Source organism: Aquarana catesbeiana, linkage group LG09 (genome assembly GCF_042186555.1).
Source record: "Aquarana catesbeiana isolate 2022-GZ linkage group LG09, ASM4218655v1, whole genome shotgun sequence".
NCBI lineage: Eukaryota > Metazoa > Chordata > Amphibia > Anura > Ranidae > Aquarana > Aquarana catesbeiana.
The window spans coordinates 160,079,125-160,099,115 of record NC_133332.1 but is presented as its reverse complement, the minus strand read 5'-3'; the positions used below and the strand labels follow the sequence as shown (position 1 = coordinate 160,099,115).

At 41.5% G+C, this 19,991-nt stretch overlaps 1 protein-coding gene across 5 annotated transcripts in view; it reads left to right on the top strand.

Moving 5' to 3' along the window:
* KIAA1210 (KIAA1210 ortholog) overlaps positions 1–19,991 on the top strand; it is a 292,927-nt gene that overhangs the window by 156,253 nt on the left and 116,683 nt on the right. For all 5 annotated transcript variants that reach the window (XM_073599308.1, XM_073599311.1, XM_073599306.1 and 2 more), the window contains 5 exons: positions 1,341–1,400; positions 3,482–3,572; positions 4,804–6,198; positions 8,381–8,481; positions 9,509–9,602. In XM_073599308.1, coding sequence (XP_073455409.1) covers positions 1,341–1,400; positions 3,482–3,572; positions 4,804–6,198; positions 8,381–8,481; positions 9,509–9,602 — 1,741 coding nt within the window. The remainder of the gene's footprint in view (positions 1–1,340; positions 1,401–3,481; positions 3,573–4,803; positions 6,199–8,380; positions 8,482–9,508; positions 9,603–19,991) is intronic.

Here is a 19,991-nt window from a genome sequence, read left to right as displayed (position 1 = left end):
ATACATTACATACAGGCACTTTTATCAGTACTGTCATGGGAGAAATAGTCATGTTACCTTGATGCCATGATGCTGTAGCAATGCTTATTATGTTTTTAAGTGGTATTGTAAATTGTTTGTGCTCTGTCTGAAGCTGGCCATACACATGATTGAAATTTAGCTGCTTAAGCAGGGATCAGGCAAATGTTGTTCATTTTGTGGCACTCAACAAAAGTCAATAGTTTGATTTTTGCTGAAGAGACATTGGAAAGTGTTCTCGATCAGCGGCTGCAGAATACCTCCATTCACGTTGATTGTCAGCCTACTGGCTGATGAAAAAAGTGTGTGGCTGGCTTAAGTGTGCTCTTTCTGACAAAGGTTCCATGTGCTTCCTGTGCCTATGAGTGCTCTGCCAGTGTGTGTAGTATGTGTGCTCCCTTTTAAAGAGGGGGGTGTGTGTGTGTGTATGTGTGTGTATATATATATATATATATATATATATATATATATATATATATATATATATATATATATATATATATATATATATATATATATATATATATATATATATATATATATATATATATATATTTTCTATATTAACTCGCACTAGAAGTGAAAATATGTAGGTTGCAGCTGCTGTACACAAAGTGCTAACACTTGAAAAAATGAAAATAAAGAGAAATTACAGCACTCACAAAATGATCATGTGAAAACCTCTATATACATTGTGCAGATGTGCTGCCAGGTAATAAAGTCAAAAGTGCTCCAAACTTCAAGGTGCATCACACACCCTTCCTGTGTTCCCACTCACCAAAAAGAATGGACTCAAGTTAATCAAGCTTGAACGTTGGCCATGAATGGCATATCACAGGAGGATCCTCCAAAATGTTTCCCCAATCGTGATAATGATGAGTGAATAATGGCACCAAAAACCAATGAAAGACTGATAGTGAAGTACAGTAAAAACCTTTATTGCGCACAAGGTGGATAGGTATTTACAAAGGATTCATATTGCATGAGGTATTGCAGTGATAACAAACGGGAAACGCCGCATCCAGCATGCGTTCCACAGAAACCAAAAGTGACGTCTGGATTCAAACACCGGAAATTGCGTCAACACGTTTCGCCCTCCCACAAGGCGTCATCAAGGACCTCTTTGCATGAGCTTTAAACATGTGTGAGTTATGTCTGTACATTTGCTCCATTTGCTGCAATATCGCCATCATTACTCAGAGCATATGCTAACTAGAAATACACTAGACTGTCCGTTTGACAAATCCCTTTGGCTGCTTGCTTTTAAGGTTGCAATTGCCGATTGAGTGCAATTTACAATTATTTTTTTTCCTTCTGTATAGGATGGTACTGGTTTTACCAAAGATTTGCACATCAAATTAAAAGAGAAGATGGAAAACAAGGTAAACTTCACAGTGGTACACCTGAATATCTGACTTTATATCATCAATAGATATTTTCTGGGGATTATTTCTTTCTTAAAGAAGAACTTCACTCAAACTTCCCTTTTTTTTTTTTTGTTTTTTTTTTGTTTTTTTTAAGGATCGGACTTACCAAGGGGGGGGGGGCACTACAAATTAGGTATGTTGGATGGCAGCCTTAACCTCATTTAGAGGTCAGCTTACGGTGACCTCAATCAGAGCAGGATCTGCAGTGAGTTACTGTTGTATCTGCTCCCTGTTCAGATCTGCAAACTTCCAGCATTGACTTCTTTTCTGCTCTGAAATGTTATGCAGTGGTGTGGAGATGACTGCAAAGAACGTCCATGCTAGAGGAATGCAAGACTGAAATGTGCTCCTCTGTTAAAGTAAAATGACTGGTGACATGTTAGCATTATATTTTATTTTTCATTTTTTTTAATGCATTTTATTTCATTTTCACAACTTGTACAGAACGTACTTCTTAGTTGACAAATCATTCCTCAACTTCCCCTTTTTTTTAATACTGTATATATGAAAAAGATGTGTTACAAAACATTTGGTAAGACAATACCCACCTTTTTAGCATGGCCACCAATCACTGCAGCACACTTTGTGGTTTACACATATTTTTTAGCCCAAATGAACCTGTCTGTACCGTGAAAGGGCCAGTTGGGCTTCACCTCCTAGGCCAGAGGTTTTCACTCCTCCCTTGTTTTTATTGGATGGCGATTGGGGCAATCTTTAGCATTATATGTATTCTCTTTACACTGATGTAAAGATCCATTGTTGTGATTTTCACCAGAGTTTTAACCCTGACTGCAATGGTTTCCATGCTCTTAAAAAAAAAAAAAAAAAATGGTAAATGCACATTTTACCTGCAGAAAAATGCTTTTTTTTTTTTTTTTTTTTTTTTTTTTGGAAAGGTGAACTTATCCTTTTAAGATAACCTATATTGAAGGAAAAAGCAAAAAAAGACTTTTTAATCCTCTGGGAACCGGACACATGACCTTTTTATATTACAATTGCATATCTTTTTTTTTTTTTTTGGCCAACATGCTAGAAATATCCATAAAACGCATCATGGAATAAAAACATCAAGCCTATTCTCTGCTACCAAAGCCAGACCTCTCATTAACCAATAAAGTGACAATTACATTCCAAATGGCTTGTAAAAGGAATATGCTTGCTTCATGGGAGATTGAATAGTTGTATATTGTGCAGAGATTTGTCCAGAGTTCTCAGCGCATTTCACAATTTAGTGCTTCTTCAGGAGACTCTGATACATGGGGGATAGGTACCGTATTTATCGGCATATAACACGCACCCCAAGTTTAGGAGGGAATTTTAAGGAAAAAACTTTTTAAGGAAAAAAAACTTACATTTAAATGCTCATCGCTGCAGCCTTGTCGGTGTCCAGCTGCAGCCTTGTCGGTGTCCAGCTGCAGCCTTGTCGGTGTCCAGCTGCAGCCTTGTCGGTGTCCAGCTGCAGCCTTGTCGGTGTCCAGCTGCAGCCTTGCCCAGGCTGCAGTTAAACTGCAGTGACTTGTCAGTGTCACTGCAGTTTGAAAATGGCGCCGCTGGCGCGAGATACAGAGCCGGCTCTTCTCATAGTCCTGCCCAGACTGGGCGTGACTGTGAGTGGAGCTGAGCGCCGCCCATATACATACATAGCCGCGTGTACTCGGCTAGGTCTGCTGACAGTCACGCCCAGTCCCTGTGTTATGTCCATCGTAGGGCGGGACTAAGCGTGACTGAGAGGAACTAGCCAAGCCCACTCGGCTATGTATGTATATCGGCGGCCGGCTCGCTCCGCTCACAAACAGCGGGGGGGGGATCTGCGTATAATATGCACCGACGATTTTACCCTGATTTTAAGGGGAAAAAAGTGTGCATTATACGCCGATAAATACGATAATTAGTAGTAACTGGAATTCAGGTTTCTGTAGTCACATTGGCTACTTCTACCTATACCAAATGTTTGATCGAGTTTCCCTTTTTTTTTTTAAATGAGATGTTATGTAGAGAAGCAAATTATATATTCCTAAATTTATTTGTTTTTTAAGGTTGCATGTGAGCATGAAGTCCATATTCCTTACACAGGAGACAGCTCTGCGGAGCAAGAAGTACCAAAAGAACAAGCCAAATGTATAGAAGGTAATTGAAGAGATTTTCATCAACTCACTTCTACAAAACAAATTTACAACTTAAAGTACTGTACAGTGTATATTAGTAGACTAATAGACATTTTGTTTTTTAACACATTGTACCTTTTTGTTTTTATGCAGTATAGTCAAAGGGGGTGACTGTCTGAGGCAGCTTTTAGTGTCCATCTCTCATGTCTCTACTTTAGTGAATGGCTGTAGTGCTGCCAAATGATAAGTATACAAAAATGAGACAGGCAGAGGTCCCGACAAATTTTTGATATCGCAAGCAACTTCTAGGAAAAACTTTTTTCTATCCCCTCCCTCTTAGATTTTTAAAGATAACCCTATAAAAAAAGGTTACTCACGCACAGCGAATCCAGCACTGTTCTGCTGCGAAATGCTGGGTCCCACACCTATCTACCATTTTGCCTCATTGGGAGCTGGCACTCTCCTAACTGGGTTCTTGCAGCTGACCCTCCACAAGGTGCTTGCAAAATAATTGGATTTTTAAATAGTTATTGTGGGTGATTACAGTGGGGAAAAGTCAGTTTTTGGAGTAAAGATACGCTTTTCAGGGAATTGTACTTTCCTTTGGAATAAATGTTTAAATGTGTAACTGGTTCTTTTTGACCGGTTACAAGCAATAGACTGTGAGTGATAACATTCTGCTGGAATGAATGTACGTAATGTATATTTTCAGCTTGATAGTAATGTGATGCTAGATTTCATAATTATTACTTTGCTTCACCTAGTATTCCAGAATGTATTGACATGGTGAATGCCCCCACCTATATTTTTTAGACTGTTTTTGACACCGGTTACCCCTGGATGGTCCTTAATGATTCAGATTGCAATACTGATCCTACGTCATCAGTGTTGTGCTCTGCAGGGCCACGGTCACGTGATGACTAGCCACTAGAAGGTGTGTCCATGATGTCTTTGGCCCACAGGAAATAAGGCTGAACAACATTCAAAGTGGAAAAAGACTGGTGCTGGACAGGAGCAGTGAGCCTTTGGGGGACAGCACTAGGGAGAAGGTAAGTATTGCAATGAGAAATGCTTTTTAATAACCTGTCTACAAATGATTACTATTATTAAACCAGCAAGCAGGCTTTAACAAAGTTCATAAAGTAGAATCAAAATAAAAAGTTAAGGAAACCTATTCAAATGCATTGTTTACCATAGCTGTAAATGGTCTTTAGTCATTTCCGCCTGGAATGATGCAGTTTATTTTTATTTAGACAAGGTAGAAGAGACTGAGACTGACACCATGTCTCTAACTGCACAAGAAGAAGATTCGTCAGTGGAAAAGATGCAGTCTTATGGGACCTGTTTTACTGAAAAACAGAAAATGTCACTTCTGGATGAAAGTGATGTGGATTTCCATGTAAGTTTAACTGTGGAAGATCAGGTAAATGGTAATGAGGAAGAGACTGAAATTGAAAGAAAAAGTACTGGAGTGCCACAAATCAGCCAGTCTACCCCTATGCATGAACTAAATGAGGTTACAGCTCAATTGGAACCTTCTGAAATGGAGGATAATGCAGTAGAAACCGTTCACTTAGAGGTTGGTGAAGACGTAGAATGTGATATATTTGAAGATCCTTTAAAAACCCAAAAGAACACATTAGCGTTTGAAACAGATGAACCTATATTCAACCACAAAGATCAAAAGCATAAGGAGTATGGCAAAGTGTTACCAAATTTAACAGAGCTACAGAAAGACATTTTTGAAGTAACTGCAAGTACTTTGGATACACATGTGATCTCAATTCCACAAAAACATATCATGGAAACCAAATCGGACATTTCCATCATAAAGGTTGACGAACCTTTTTCTAATGTAGCTTCAGAATGTGTTCTAATATTTGAAAGCACTGATAATGAAAAGACTTCAGAAACATTACAAGAATCCAGTACAAATGCTACGACTGATCAACCTACAATTATTGATACATTGTCAACAGATGAAAAAGTAGAGACCCTTGGTCTTAGGATATCTGAAACCCCTAATTATATATCTGTTAATGATAGCCATAGTAAATGTTCAACCTGTTCTATAAACTTGGGCAGTGGAGAAAATAGCAGTGCCGCTATTCAATACACAAATGAATACTCTACTGAAACAAGCAAAACAATCAAAACAACTGCTTCAAATGTTGACAGCAAGCTTAGAACCTCCAACAAGCCAGTTAGGTTTACTGTGGCTCCAGCATGGCAAAGATCACTCTCAGTCGGGAGTAGTGTCAAAGATAGCACCTACTCTAAAAACAAGATATATAGTGCTATGAAGTCTGAATCATTTGATGGGTCAGAGGATACTACGATGGGCATAAATCCGGAGGACTATAGGAAAGGTGAAAACAAAGAAGAATCAGGTGTTGCTTTTGGTATCAGATTACGAAGGACCTCATCTTCTAGGAAATACAATGAGGAATATCCTGAAGCGCAATCCAAACTATATCCATTCCCTGTTGAAGCTGGGTCAATCGTCCCAACTCAAACTGTCCAAACACCAACAAAAACAGCACAGCTTCAGTCAGAAACTTTGAAAGATTCTAAACCATCACATAACGTGGAAGACAAACCTCAAAAGATACAAAAGGCCGAAGATCTTTCTTTACATGAAAGCTCAGGTATTTACCAGTGATTTAGGTTATAAGCTAATGTGAAATTGCATGTTGGGCTGGGTTCACACCTATGCGAATTGGATGATGGTTTCCCCGCATCCAATTTGAATAGCAGGAGAATGTGACCGGCTCTCTATGGCGTCGGTTCATATGTCTCCGGGGCGGCTGCGGAGCGCACTGCACAGAAATGTGCGCCTTTTGCCGCTGTTTCAGGGCCAAATTCAGGCAAAGATTCTTTCCTGAAATGGAGAACAGGGACACACCGGATGAGTTTCTGCATGCGCGTTTTTGATATATATACTTTAATTTTTTTTTTTTTTTTTCATTTTTTAAAATTTTTTTCTCATCTGAATTGAGGACATGTGCATTATGGTTCATTTTTGATGATTTTTGCTTTGTTCCAGATGCATTCCATACAGAAATAATGCCATATGTTCTACTTTTGTTGACTGCCCTGGAAAGCACTGCATTGGTGTGAACTAGGGCCAATGGAATACATGTTAACCAGTTGCTGACCAGCTCACGTACATTTACCAGGTCACGTACATTTACAGAGGCAGGTCTGCTCTCCTACACGAACCGACTTACCCATACGGCGGTCCGTGCAAGGAGGATAGCGGGCGCGTATTTATTGGTGTATAACACTTCCCAATTCAAGAGGGAAGTTTCAGGAAAAAAAACCTTTTCTGTTCCCATCTGCAGCCTGTTCGCCATCGGCATTGGACCAGCTCCTGTGATAGAACACAGGTCCGGAGGCGGGACTGTGTGTGTGTGTGTGTGTGTGTGTGCGAGCCGAGTGGAGAGGAGACGACACCTCTGAATTCCGGCGGCACTCGTCCCCCTTCTCCTCCGAGGTATGCTGTCGGCATATAACACGCACCCGCGATTTTCCCCTATGTTCAGGGGAAAAAAGTGTGTTCTACGCCGATAAATATGGTATTTCCACTTTCATACAAACCTAGTAGGCTGTTCAGTGATTCATAGCCCCATAGATAAGGCAGACGTGGAGGTTCATTTACTAAAGGCATATATGCTGTTCAATTTGCAAGGGAAGTTTTACAAGGGAATTTGATCGCAAGTTTAGTGAATAGGGTGAAGTTTCACCACTTTACAGAGGATACCTAATCGCTTGCAAGAAAAAACAGGATTTGCGCATGATTGGAAGATGGGAGTCAGCAGAACTTCACCTGATTTACTAAGCTCTGGGGAAAATTCCCTTGTAAGGTTGTATGTAACTATGTAAGTGAACAGCCTTTGTAAAGTTGAACACTTTTTTTGGATTTGCTTTTTGAGCAGAGAAGGGTTTAAGCTATTTTGTTTTTGTCCTTGTGTTTTTTTTGTTTTTGTTTTTTTGTTTTTTGCTTTTTCCCATGGAGCAGAATTTAAATCACTGTGAGGAAGTCTTTCCAAAGTGAGGGGCAATCATCTTAGTTGACATCACTGGAAAAATGTTTTGTCTCAGTTGGAATTTTGTAATTTCCAAAGTGACAATGGACACCAGGACAAAGAATGTGAATCTGCAGACTTCAGTAAAAACCTGATAGGAGTGCGAACCATTTCATTCTATCCAAGCTTAAAATGTTACTGAACCCACAACAGCAAAATCAGTCTGCATATGCAGTAAAGCATGCTTGTTTTCTCTGACCCTCCCTTTCCACAGTCCCCAATCCATCTCCTGATAAGACAGAGCCTTTGGAGTCACTCTGCACATTCTCAGTTTGGTGTGCATTGCTAGAGTTTTTTTTTTTTTTTTCTTTCTTGGAAGGGTGATTGTGATCAGCACAGGGCCAATCAGCACTGTCAGAGGGTCAGGGTTATGCAGCCTCATAGGACAGTCAGAGTAAAACGAAAACTCCTGCTACAATTTTTACCCAGGCACTGATATAAGTCACAACACTGCTATATACTGCTGATGAGCAAAGGTATTTCTATTTACTCAAATGGTTGCATTTGCATGTTCTGTGTACTGTGGGTGACCATATCTTGTGAATGCAGGGCCCTGGGTTTAGTAACACTTAAAAAGGCAAAAAAAGGCTTTATATATACTTTAACACAGCCCTCGGCTTTACCATTAATCACCCGAGGACTGCAAATAACTAAATATTTAAAATGTAAACCTTTATTGGAAAAGCTCCTCTAGGAAAAGGCAATTCTTATATTTTAAATTTTATAAAAATTGCACCTACAGAACCATCATGGATTACAGTGGCAAAGCTGAAGCAGAAAGGATTTCAGGATCATCCTCTTTCCAGAGAGCACAGTGCTATGGCTGAAGGTGATAAAAGCGAGGTATGTATTGATCTTATCAAGAAATAAAATGGCTGGGTAGAATGTCTTTGCATTATCTGTTGTAATGGATTTGAAGCTAGAAGCTACAGTGATGGAGCAGTTCTTCTGGTGCTGGAATGCCAACTTTGCATAACTCCGGATTGGGTTTGCTTGCTGTTGATGCAAAAGCAATGCAGAAAAGGAGGATTATTTCCAAGCCTACTGTAGGGGGTTGGAGGTTCTCACGTTAAGGGCCCACTTTTTAAGCAAAACTTGATCATTTATTTACATTTTCTAGTCCTGAGATTTCTTTTTTTTTTTTTTTTTCATAAATTCTGCTTGTTACATTTTTGGATCATTCAAAATCTGCATGGGGAATTTTTGTTTCAAGTAAAATAGATTTAAAGAGTACCAGGTGGTTGTTAAAGGTTATTGATCACTTCAGTTTTGAAAGGATTCTGACTGACTTACTCACCTGTTGTCCACATCTCTCATGAATCCTAGCAGAGATACATAGTGCTGATATTCCGGATCTTGCTTTCAGCATACTTTTATTAAGACCGCATACCAAACTATATGATCTAACGCCAACTATCTTTTGCATTTACATCTTGGAGAAACTGCAAGAAGGAAAAACCATACGTAGAACGGGATTTTTTTGAGTAAAGTCATTTAGGAGCAGTGTCAGCTGTTCTATAAAGCCAGGGAGATGTAATGCATTATCCATCAATGTACTTTTTTGATTTACTTATACTTCAGAAGGTTTAGTCAGATGGTCAGATATATAGCATTTGAATAATTTTACTGTGCTTTCTGTCATTTGGAATTCAGAGAGTGTAGACCGACTGAACACATTTACTCTGTTTTGAGAGGAGTTCTTACTTAATACGTACAGGAAAAATAAAGTTTTATTTGAATGGAAAAACTGTATCCACAGCCATCCGGAAGATGTACCTGCTACGGCCTCAAAAACTATAATGGCTTGATTAGGCATGAACTCATTTGCCTTTGCACTTAAAATGAGAAATGTGCTTTTTTTGCTATTTAGGGAGATGGTGAGTCTTCCCAGAAAAGAAGTGCAGCTGCTAGTGTACAAGAACTCGATGTCAAGGAGACGGAGCCAATATCTACTGAGAGTCCAGGTATTTTTCTAACTCCTATTAGTGTTATAATGTCTGTCAGTGTTTATCAACAAAAAACAAATATTTAGTACAACTCCGCAATACACATGCATTTCCCCATGTTTTATTTTGTTAAACATGATGCAGGTACAGAATAGTTGATGTGCCAAAAATATAATATGCTCCTATCTTTTTATTTATTTTTGACATGACAACACAGCTCTGAATTCATATGCATGTGTTGTCAGCCCTGCCTACTTTTTTTTTTTTTTTTTATTAGATTATAAAGAGAACAGACCTCCCCTCCCATCTTTGTACCCTTTCCTTGTACATAGTCAAAGGGCACAGGAGTTTATCAGCTCTCAAAGCTCACAAGAGTTATCATTATTTGTTATTACAGGAATTATATAGTGCCAGCAGTTTGCATGGCGCCTTACAAAATAAAGGCAGACAATACAGTTGCAATACAATTAAGTACAATGGAAATCAGGAGGCCCTGCTTGTTAGGGCTTACAAGCTAAGAGATGGGGTCAAGTGATACAAAAGGTAAAAATGGTGGGGGATGAACTGATGACAAAAGTAAAAAGACTGTTTATTAGAAGCAGGATAGGCTTATCTAAAGAGATGGGTTTTGAGGGATCACCTAGAGGTGGACATAGTCTGACAGATTGGGGTAAGTAGTTCCTGAGGATGGGAAAGACATGGGAGAAAGTGACAATGGAACTAGAGAGCAGGAAGTCTTCTGTGGACTGAAAAGAATGGTTTGGTTGGTATCTTGAGACAAGGTTAGGGATGTAGCTGGGGGCAGAGTTGTGGTTGGCTTTGTAAATTGTTAGTATTTTACATTTAATTTTTTTGGGTAAGCGGAAGTCAAGGTAGGGGATGGGCAGAGGGGTGGACGACGCCAAGAGGTTGGCAAGGAGACTGGCAGCAGCATTCATGATGGATTAAAAGGGAGATGGCCTATGTTAATATAAGTCAATGAGTAGGGAGTTGCAGTAGTTGAGGCGAGAGAACCAGGGAGTGAATTGGAAGGCTTGTGGTGTCATTCGTTAAGAAGGAGCGTATTTTGGAGCTGTTGCATGATTTGGGCAGCGTTTGGATGTGGGGTCAAAAGGAGAGTTCAGAGTCCAGGGTTACGCCTAGCACCCTGGTGTTTGGAGACATAGTGATAGTTGTCCCATCAGTCTCGACAGAAGTCAGGGGAAGGGGCACATGGGTGAGGAAATATTATGAGCTCAGTTTTGAATATAGTGAGTTTGAGCAAATGGTGTGACATCCATATTGATATGTCTGTTAGTAAATTAGTGATATGTGAAGAAATGGATGGTGTGAGCTGAGGAGTAGAAAGACAGATTTGGGTGTAGTCAGCATAGAAATTGTATTTTGAAGCCATTATTATACAGGTTTTATATAGCGCCAACAGTTTGTGCAGCGCTTTACAACATGAGGGTAGACATTACAGTTACATTTTGGTACAAGAGGAATCAGAGGGCCCTGCTTGTTAGAGCTTACCATCTAAAAAGGAAGGGTCAAATGATACAAAAGTTAATAGCTGTGGGGGATGAGCTGATGGAGGAAGTAAAACAGTGTTAGAAGCAGGATAAGCTTCTTTGAGAAGGGTTTTCAGGGATCGCCTAAAGATGGATAGATTGGGGGACAGTACTACAGATTGGGGTAGGGAGTTCCAAAGGTTGGGAGAAGCTCTGGAGAAATCCTGGAGGCGAGCATGGGAGGAGGTGACAAGGGAGCTAGAGAGCAGGAGGTCTTGGGATGACCGAAGAGAGCGGCTTGGTTGGTATTTTGAGACTAGGTTAGTGATGTAGCTGGGGGCAGAGTTATGGATGGCTTTGTAAATTATTGTTAGTACTTTGAATTTTATTCGTTGGGTGAGTGGTAGTCAGTGGAGAGATTGGCAGAGAGGGGTGGAGGACACTGAATGGTTGGTTGGTAAGGTGGATGAGTCTTGCAGCGGCATTCATTATAGACTGAAGGGGGATAGTCTATGTAAAGGTAATCCGATGAGGAGGGAGTTGCAGTAGTCGAGAGATGACCAGGGAGTGAATTAGAGCTTGGCGGTGTCATTAGTTAAAAAGGGGCGTGTTCTGGAAATGTTGCGGAGGCTATGACGGCATGATTTGGACAGGATTGTATGTGGGTCTGAAAGGACAGTTCAGAGTCTAAGGTTACCCCTAGCACCCTGGCATGTGAGGACGGACTGATAGATGTGCCATTGATCTTGACAGAGAAGTCAGGGGAAGGGGCACGTGGGGGAGGAAACATTAAGAGCTTGGTTTTAGATAGATTAAGTTTGAGGAAGTGGTTTGACATCCAGGCTGACGTATCTCCATTGGAGGGTATCAGCTGATCCAGAATTATGACAAAAACCGGTATCTTTTGCACATATAAAAAAGATCTAATAAGAACCCTTCCAATTATATATTTACCAGACCAAATGGAAGCCCATAAGGGAAGTTTGTGAGGGTTTACATACACTCTAATGCCCCGTACACACGGTCAGATTTTCCGACGGAAAATGTGCGATCGGTGCGTGTTGTCGGAAAATCCGACCGTGTGTGGGCTCCATCTGACTTTTTCCATCTCATTTTCCGACACACAAAGTTTGAGAGCAGGCTATAAAATTTTCCGACAACAAAATCCGATCGCGTCAATTCTGACCGTGTGTGGACAATTCCGACGCACAAAGTGCCACGCATGCTCAGAAGAAATTCCGAGACGGACAGCTCGGTCTGGTAAAATTAGCGTTCGGAATGGATAGAGCACTTTCGTCAGGCTGCAATGTTTAAAATTGTTTAATACAGCACACTCTCTTCTTTATAATGCTAGAAGAATTAAGTAGTTTTGCTGCTCATATTCACACAGACTTCTCGCAAACTTATTTCCTTATTATTTATCGTGATTCCCTCAATATATTTTGATTTGTCACTTTTTTTTTTTTATTTTTGTTTTGTATTTTTTTCAAGGCTGATGTGTGTGTTTTTTTTTTTTTTTGTTTTTGTTTGTTTTTTTGTTTTTTTTTTTGTTTTTTTCTCTCCAGAATATTTTTGTGTGTGTTTGTGTGTCAAGTTACCACAACACCATTATTATCTTGTATTATTTAATCTCAAGGAGATTGTTTGGTGTTGGTGTCCCTTGTTAATTTCACATTGTATTTTTGAAATGTACCTGAATCCTCACAAACTGTTCTTTTTGAAAGGAAACACACATAGGCGAGTATAATTGAAACAAAAATTCCTTTATTAAGGGCTCAGAACCAAACAAAGAGGGAGGCAACGCTGGATAAACATCATAGATTGGCGAAGCCTTTGGCCCCCAGGGCACACATTAATTAATTTACAGCAAAATTGGTGGCCTGAGGAGTCCATATATAAGGGAGTGCAGTCTGGTCCAGAAGTCCCAGAGATCCGGAAAGCAGCAGATGACATGTATGTCCCCAGGCTGTGGTACTACAAGAGGCTGCATATTTTGCCAGACCAGACTGAACCCAGGGTCATCACTCCTCTGGTCTTCCTTCCACGCTGTGGCTCTGGTGTTGGAGATGTGGCAGGAGGAGGAGTAGGACCTGGAGGAGGACTATGTGTGAGGTCACAAATGTGGGTTGCACATGTGATTTGGCCCCTCAACCCCTTATTTAAAGCTTTCAAAATGAAGAACTCACACAGGAGTCCTCCATCTGCATTATTTTGCATGCAGTTTTGCCAGCAAAGTCCTCCTCCACACTGTGGGGTGTTCTGAGGGCCTCTGTAGCCTTCCAAAATAGGCCTATGGCAGCCTCCTCCAGGTTACTCCTCTTCCTGCCACTTTGTCTTTGAAGGTGTAGGGGAGGGACCTGGATATCAGACAGCCTGCTTGGCCCGGCCACCTCCTGGCTGCCACTTCCCTGTGTATGAAAAAGGGACATAGTTTTAGTTTTTGCATCATCAATCACAATCATAAATTAGTACTTCTAGCTAACATATATTTAACATCATTGATTGGACAACCAGAAATATTTAGAAGAATGCTATACCTGGCTCAAGCTGGGCTCCTCCACATGTTGCTGCCTGGAAGGCCCAGGTTGAAAATCAGAAGCCTCAGCGGGGGGGGGGGGGGGGGGAGTAAGCGTGGAAGGAAGAGTGGAGAGTGCTGGCCTGGGTTCAGTCTGACCTGCCAGAAAATGAAGCCTGTCATAGTACCACAGTCTGGGGACATAAAGGTCATCTGCAGCTCCTGATCTCTGGGAATCCTGGACCTTCTTGCACTCCCTTATGTACTCCTCAGGCCACCAATTAGGATCTTCAAATAGATGATGTCTTCCCTGGAGATCACCGTCCTCACAAATTACAGCAATTTATCCAGCACTGCCTTCCTCTTTGTTTGATTCTTATATTCAGGGTGGTTTATCTGCCACAGACAGGGCAGCTCCCTAAACATATCTATGAAGATTGCCATAAAGTCACGATCCTTCAAGATATCCATTTTCACTGCAAGACACAACACAAGACAAACTCTAATGTCAGCCTAAAGTCTTCTAAACGTGTGCAAATACAGGCTTCAATCTAGAAGCAGTATAGGCCCAATGTTAAATCTTACCTTCACTATCACGATCGGTGCCTCCGTTACTCCTTCCTCCGCTCACAGATCGTATGTACTACGCATGCGTGTTACGCTTTATAGATACTGCGCATGCGTGAAACTGCGCCCGCCCCTGATGTTCTTTCTAGTCTATTCCCCGCCCCTTCTCGTTCGGCGCAGTGGGGAAGAGCACATGGCGGAGACACAGCAGGTGTCTGATAATTACACCAATGAGGAGGAGGAAAGCCCGGACCCAGAAACGTCCCGATCCAGAAGGAGGCGATTTAAGGCATCAAATATGTCCTTTGGGGAGATGTTGGAGATGGTCAACATCCTGAAGAGGGCCGACTATGACGGGAAGTATGGACCTTACCCCAACCCCAATGTCCGAAAGGCCAAGATAATGGCGAAAGTGGTCAAGAGTCGGCACCGGAATTTCGGGGTACGACGATCGAAAGATCAGCTCAGGAAGCGTTGGTCGGACCTCAAATTAAGAGAGCATGGACAGTACGGAAGGATCCAGAGAGTGCTGCAAAAAGTAAGTAGTTGTCCTGTGTTCCTATTCTTTATGTTTATTACATTTGTGCTGCTCCATGTGCTTTTCTTAACTGTTGCACAGTTTAAAATGGCAACTTTCATGTTCATGGGCACATTATTCGTTCGTATAAAACAGGGATGTCCAAACTACGGCCCTCCAGCTGTTGCGGAACTACACTTCCCATGAGGCATTGTAAAACTCTGACATTCACAGACATGACTAGGCATGATGGGAGTTGTAGTTCCTTAACAACTGGAGGGCCATAGTTTGGACACCACTGGTATAAAACATTGTTCGTTCGGCCTAGAAAACACCATTGTTGTGGCCATATGCATTTGCCAACATTTTTCATGGCCTACTTGTCTGAAAATAATTTTTTTGTGTAGATGGGTTTGTAACTAGAATGAACTGCAAACTAGATTCTGTGTAAGGAGAGGACACTCAGCAGTTTTCACATCTGGACGCTGGAGCACTAGTGTGGGACACAAGAACACCCTGGAGCACACAGGTGCTCCAGTGTGTACTATAGGGGGGTCTCCATCTGTGAAGCTTGTACTAAACAGGTAAAGTATTGAAGCTTGACAAAGGACAATAAAATTTCAACATCTTGGAACTCTGCCAAAACAGACAATTATACCCCACTTCCAAGCAATGTTTCATATTCCTATTTCTGCCATCAAATATCTGTGTGCTAAGTATACCTATTTTTTTTTTTTTTTTTTTTTTTTACATAGGGGATAAAAGACTCGGAGGACACCCCTCATCCGGGGAGACCAGAGACCCCCACCTCATGAAGAAGTGGAGACCCACCCAAGCCAAGCAGAGCAGGAGGAGGAAGGAGACGTGGTGGAACTAGTCACCACAACAGGTGAGTGTCTGCGACCACAGACTCAGGTAAGAGATGGATGCCGGCAGATTTATAATACATGGTGTGTTTTTTGTTTCTATCTTTTTAGGTGATCGTGATGTTGTGGATCCAGATTATTTCACCTCTGAAAGTACACAGATCCTGATTGAGGAGATCATGGGGTGTAATAGGGACTTGGGAAAACATCCAGAAAAGCATAAATGATGTTAAAAAAAAAATTAAGAACATCATTGATGTTTTAGGGAGAGTTTAAAACACATCCAAATCCCTTTGGGTTTTTTTGGGGCTTTTTGTGGGCTACAAATTTTTACCATTTTTTGACATATTTGCGAAAAGCCAAATTTTGAAGATGCACACAGTGTGTCAACATGTACTATCTGCCATCACAGGAGATCAATGTATGTGTTTTGGGGGTGCAACCCCTTCCTCAATAATAAAGTAGCTGTGAGGAAGGGGTTGCACCCACAAAACACGTCCCTTGATCCCCCCGTGATGGCAGCTAGCACATGTTGACATTCGTCAATTTGTGTGCATCTTCAAATTTGGCTTTTATAGGGGTGACTTCACCCCATCTGAACGCAGTTCAGAGTTTGTAAATACAGTTTGTAAATACTCATGTCTGATATTGCCTTCAAGTTCTACCAAATGTGAACTTTGTAAGTTCCAGATTTGTGTCCTTGTTGGTTTTAAACATGCCTGTTTTATCTTAAATGGACATTTCTACTTTTTCTAATGTACCCCAAAAATTGTTATACAACAAACATGTTGGTTTCTTTTAAAAACCTTTTCTAATGCACATGTGATTGTGCTGGTCTTAAAAAGATTGTTAATCAAGAATGTGTGGATTATTGTTTCAACGCTCCAAAAGTTTTGTTGTGCTTTAATTGGTGTTTTCTGTGACAATGGGTGTTATTTCCTACAGTAAAATCCACTTTGCACTACAAGTGCAGTTTCAACTGCACTTGTAGTGCAGAGTGTCTTTGCCTTTAGTAAATAACACCCGACAATGCTTTGTAATGTTACACAATCACACCATTTTCAGGACTCACCACATTTCTGTCAGGGTCAGCTAAAAGAAACACAAGCAGTAAATATCACCAAAGATTTTAGTAATTAAAATTTTTTTTTTTTTTATTTGAAAAAGGTTTCAGACATTGTCTGGCATATTGATAGCCCCCCTACCCGCAAAGTATTCAAGGTATCTTAGACGGACCCCATGGGCACTCGGGGGGGGCAAGCCAGGGTGGCCACTTTCAAGCGCCATCAGGGTTGGTTCATTTTGAATTCCAGCCTCAGGCCCAACTGAGCCAGCATAGTTGGCAGAATGTTGCCGTAAAAAGTTGTGTAGAACACAGCACGCCAGGATGATATGATTCAGTTTGTACTCCGCCATGCGTATGGGTGTAAGAAATAGGCAGAACCGGCTGGCCATGATTCCAAACGTATTCTCTACCACCCTTCTGGCTCTGGCCAGCTGGTAATTAAAAACCCTCTGGTCCGGGGTGAGGGTCCTCATTGGGAATGGCCGCATAAGCTGGTCCCGCAGCGCAAATGCTTCATCCGCAACAAAGATGAATGGAAGTCCTTCCAGATTGTCTTCTGGAGGTGGCAAGTCCAAGCTGGCATTCTGGAGACGCCTGTAGAACTCCGCCTGGGCGATGACTCCACCATCGGACATCCGGCCATTCTTCCCCACGTCCACATACAGGAACTCGTAAGTATCCAACACCACCGCCAACATCACAATACTATTGAACCCCTTATAGTTGAAATAGTATGACCCCCAGTTGGGTGGTGGGACGATGTGGACGTGTTTCCCATCAATTGCCCCTCCGCAGTTAGGAAAGTCCCACCGCTGGGCAAAGTGGGAGGCCACAGTCTGCCATTCCTGTGGCGTGGAAGGAAACTGTGGAGTCAAACAACAACAAAAAATTAGTCATTTTGCACATAAACAGGGAAAGCAGATTAGACACAAACATTCTTGGCCAACATCAAGATAACATTTATTTGAGGGAATTTTAACAGACCAAAGTATAAGGTCCACCTATCAGATCCCCCCCCCCCCCCCCCATGGGCCATTTCTTACATTTTAGGGGGGGAGATCTTGGACAGGTAACCCTCTCCACTTCATTGAGAGATGAATGCCTAAATAATGTGGATTAATTTGGCCAGCCCCTCCTTAGCTACACTATTGACAGCCCACTGGACAGGTAAGAAGTGTCATAATACAAAGATATAAATACACACTGTACACATTTGAGCACATTTGGAAATTCTGCTATTGCCTATCAAGATAATAATAGGATACAAAAACTTTAAACCGTACCATTTGAAAGTATTCAGGCAGGCCCTTGCACTACATGCTTTGGGGAATTCATCTATAAATCTGACCACAAAAGAGCTGGGTATAGTGTGTATGGGTTTGGCAAAGTCAGCAGATAGATGATTGAGGATAGATAGACAATTGGTATCAGCTGACTTAGCAGTTGAGGGGATTCAAATGACTTGGGGAACACCAAAAAAAAAGCCTCTGGCACTGACAGAATTTAAAGCACAAATCACATTTTTAAACATTTTAAGGGGGTTTTAGGGTAAAGCACTACTATGGAGCTAATAAAATACATTAAGTGACTACATGAGGTGAATATAGGGCCAGGAGACCATGCTGGGGAGGTAAGTGAAGGCAAATATGTATGAAGGACAAAAAAAAATTACAGAAAAATCCAGCATGCATGAGGACAAAGGGGACATTCACAGCATATTACAATCATGGTAACTAGGGAATGAGGAAAGAAATACAATATATTATCAAACATTAAATACAATAAAATGTGATATTAAAGGATAAAAATCTTACCTTCATATATTCCTTCTGCAGGACCTGGATGATGGAAGAACAGGTCTCTGGGATAATGATCCCCAGAGCCTGGGGGGAGATGCCTGTCGAGAACTTGAGGTCCTTCAGGCTTCTCCCCGTCGCCAAGTACCGCAGGGTGGCGACGAGCCTCTGCTCCGGAGTGATGGCTTGCCTCATGCAGTATCCTGCCTGCTAATATAGGGGTTAGCAAAGCCAACAAACGGTGAAATACGGGGTCCGTCATCCGGAGAAAGTTCCTGAAATCATCGGGATTATTCTCACGGATCTCACGGAGCAAAGGTATATGACAGAACTGGTCACGCTCGAGCAACCAATTCTTGGTCCATGAACCCCTCCCCACCCTGTTCATGGACTGGACTTGTGTCAAGGTCAGGACCCCAACATCAAGCCCCCGCACAGCACGAACTCTACGAGGAGTACGTATACACAACATGGCTAGAAAACGGTCGGCTGCTCAGAACGAAGTAACAGAACGCACTAAAGAACAGCAAGGCCTGTGAAGAGCGACCTGAAAAACAGGAACGAACAAGAACACAATGACAAGAGTCACGCGTAACTCGCTGCATGCACTGAAGAGCAGATACAAACCCACAAGCACAAACTGAACAGCAGAAAACGATCTGAAAACCACGAGTCTGAAAAAGCGCGAATCGTCTCTCACCAAACTTTTACTAACACGAGATTAGCAAAAGGAGCCCAAAGGGTGCCGCGCTTGGTTCTGAACTGGCCTTTTCTAGTCTCGTCGTACGTGATGTACATCACCGTGTTCTTGGCGATCGGAAATTTCGACAACTTTGTGCGACCGTGTGTACACAAAACAAGTTTGAGCCAACATCCGTCGGAAAAAAATCCATGGATTTTTTTGTCGGAATGTCCGATCAATGTCCGATCGTGTGTACGGGGCATTAGGATGAGTCCAATACTCAAATGACTATTGGGGTTATTTACTAAAGGCAAATCAACTTTGCACTACAAGTGCAAAATGCACTTGACATTACACTGAAAGTGCACGTGGAAGTGCAGTCACTGTAGATCTGAGGGGGACAAGCAAGGAAAATAAAAAACAGCATTTTAGCTTGCACATGATTGTATGATAAAATCAGCAGAGCTTCTCCTTATTTCAAATCTTCCCCTCAGATCTACAGCGGCTGCACTTCAACGTGCACTTTCAGGGCAATTTAAAGTGCACTTTGCACTTGTAGTTGGCACTTGTAGTGCAAAGTAGATTTGCCTTTCGTAAATAACCCCTGAGAGTCATAAAAGCCAACTAAGAGCCTGTGTCTGACATGCTGATATTTGCAACTTGCTTGAATGTAGTGAACTAGCACAGGGGCCCTTTGGCCTCTCACAGGTAAATTGAAGGTCCAATAAGGGATTATGGTACTTGTTATGCGGTAGAAAATCTTGCATCATAATACATGTCCATTTTACTGGGGTAAAAGCAGGATCATTCTATAGACTAAATATGTCACTATATGGAAATCGCTGTTCACTCCCACTGATTAAATGCCAGATCACAATTAGATCCTGTTTATTTGCTGACTGAAGGTC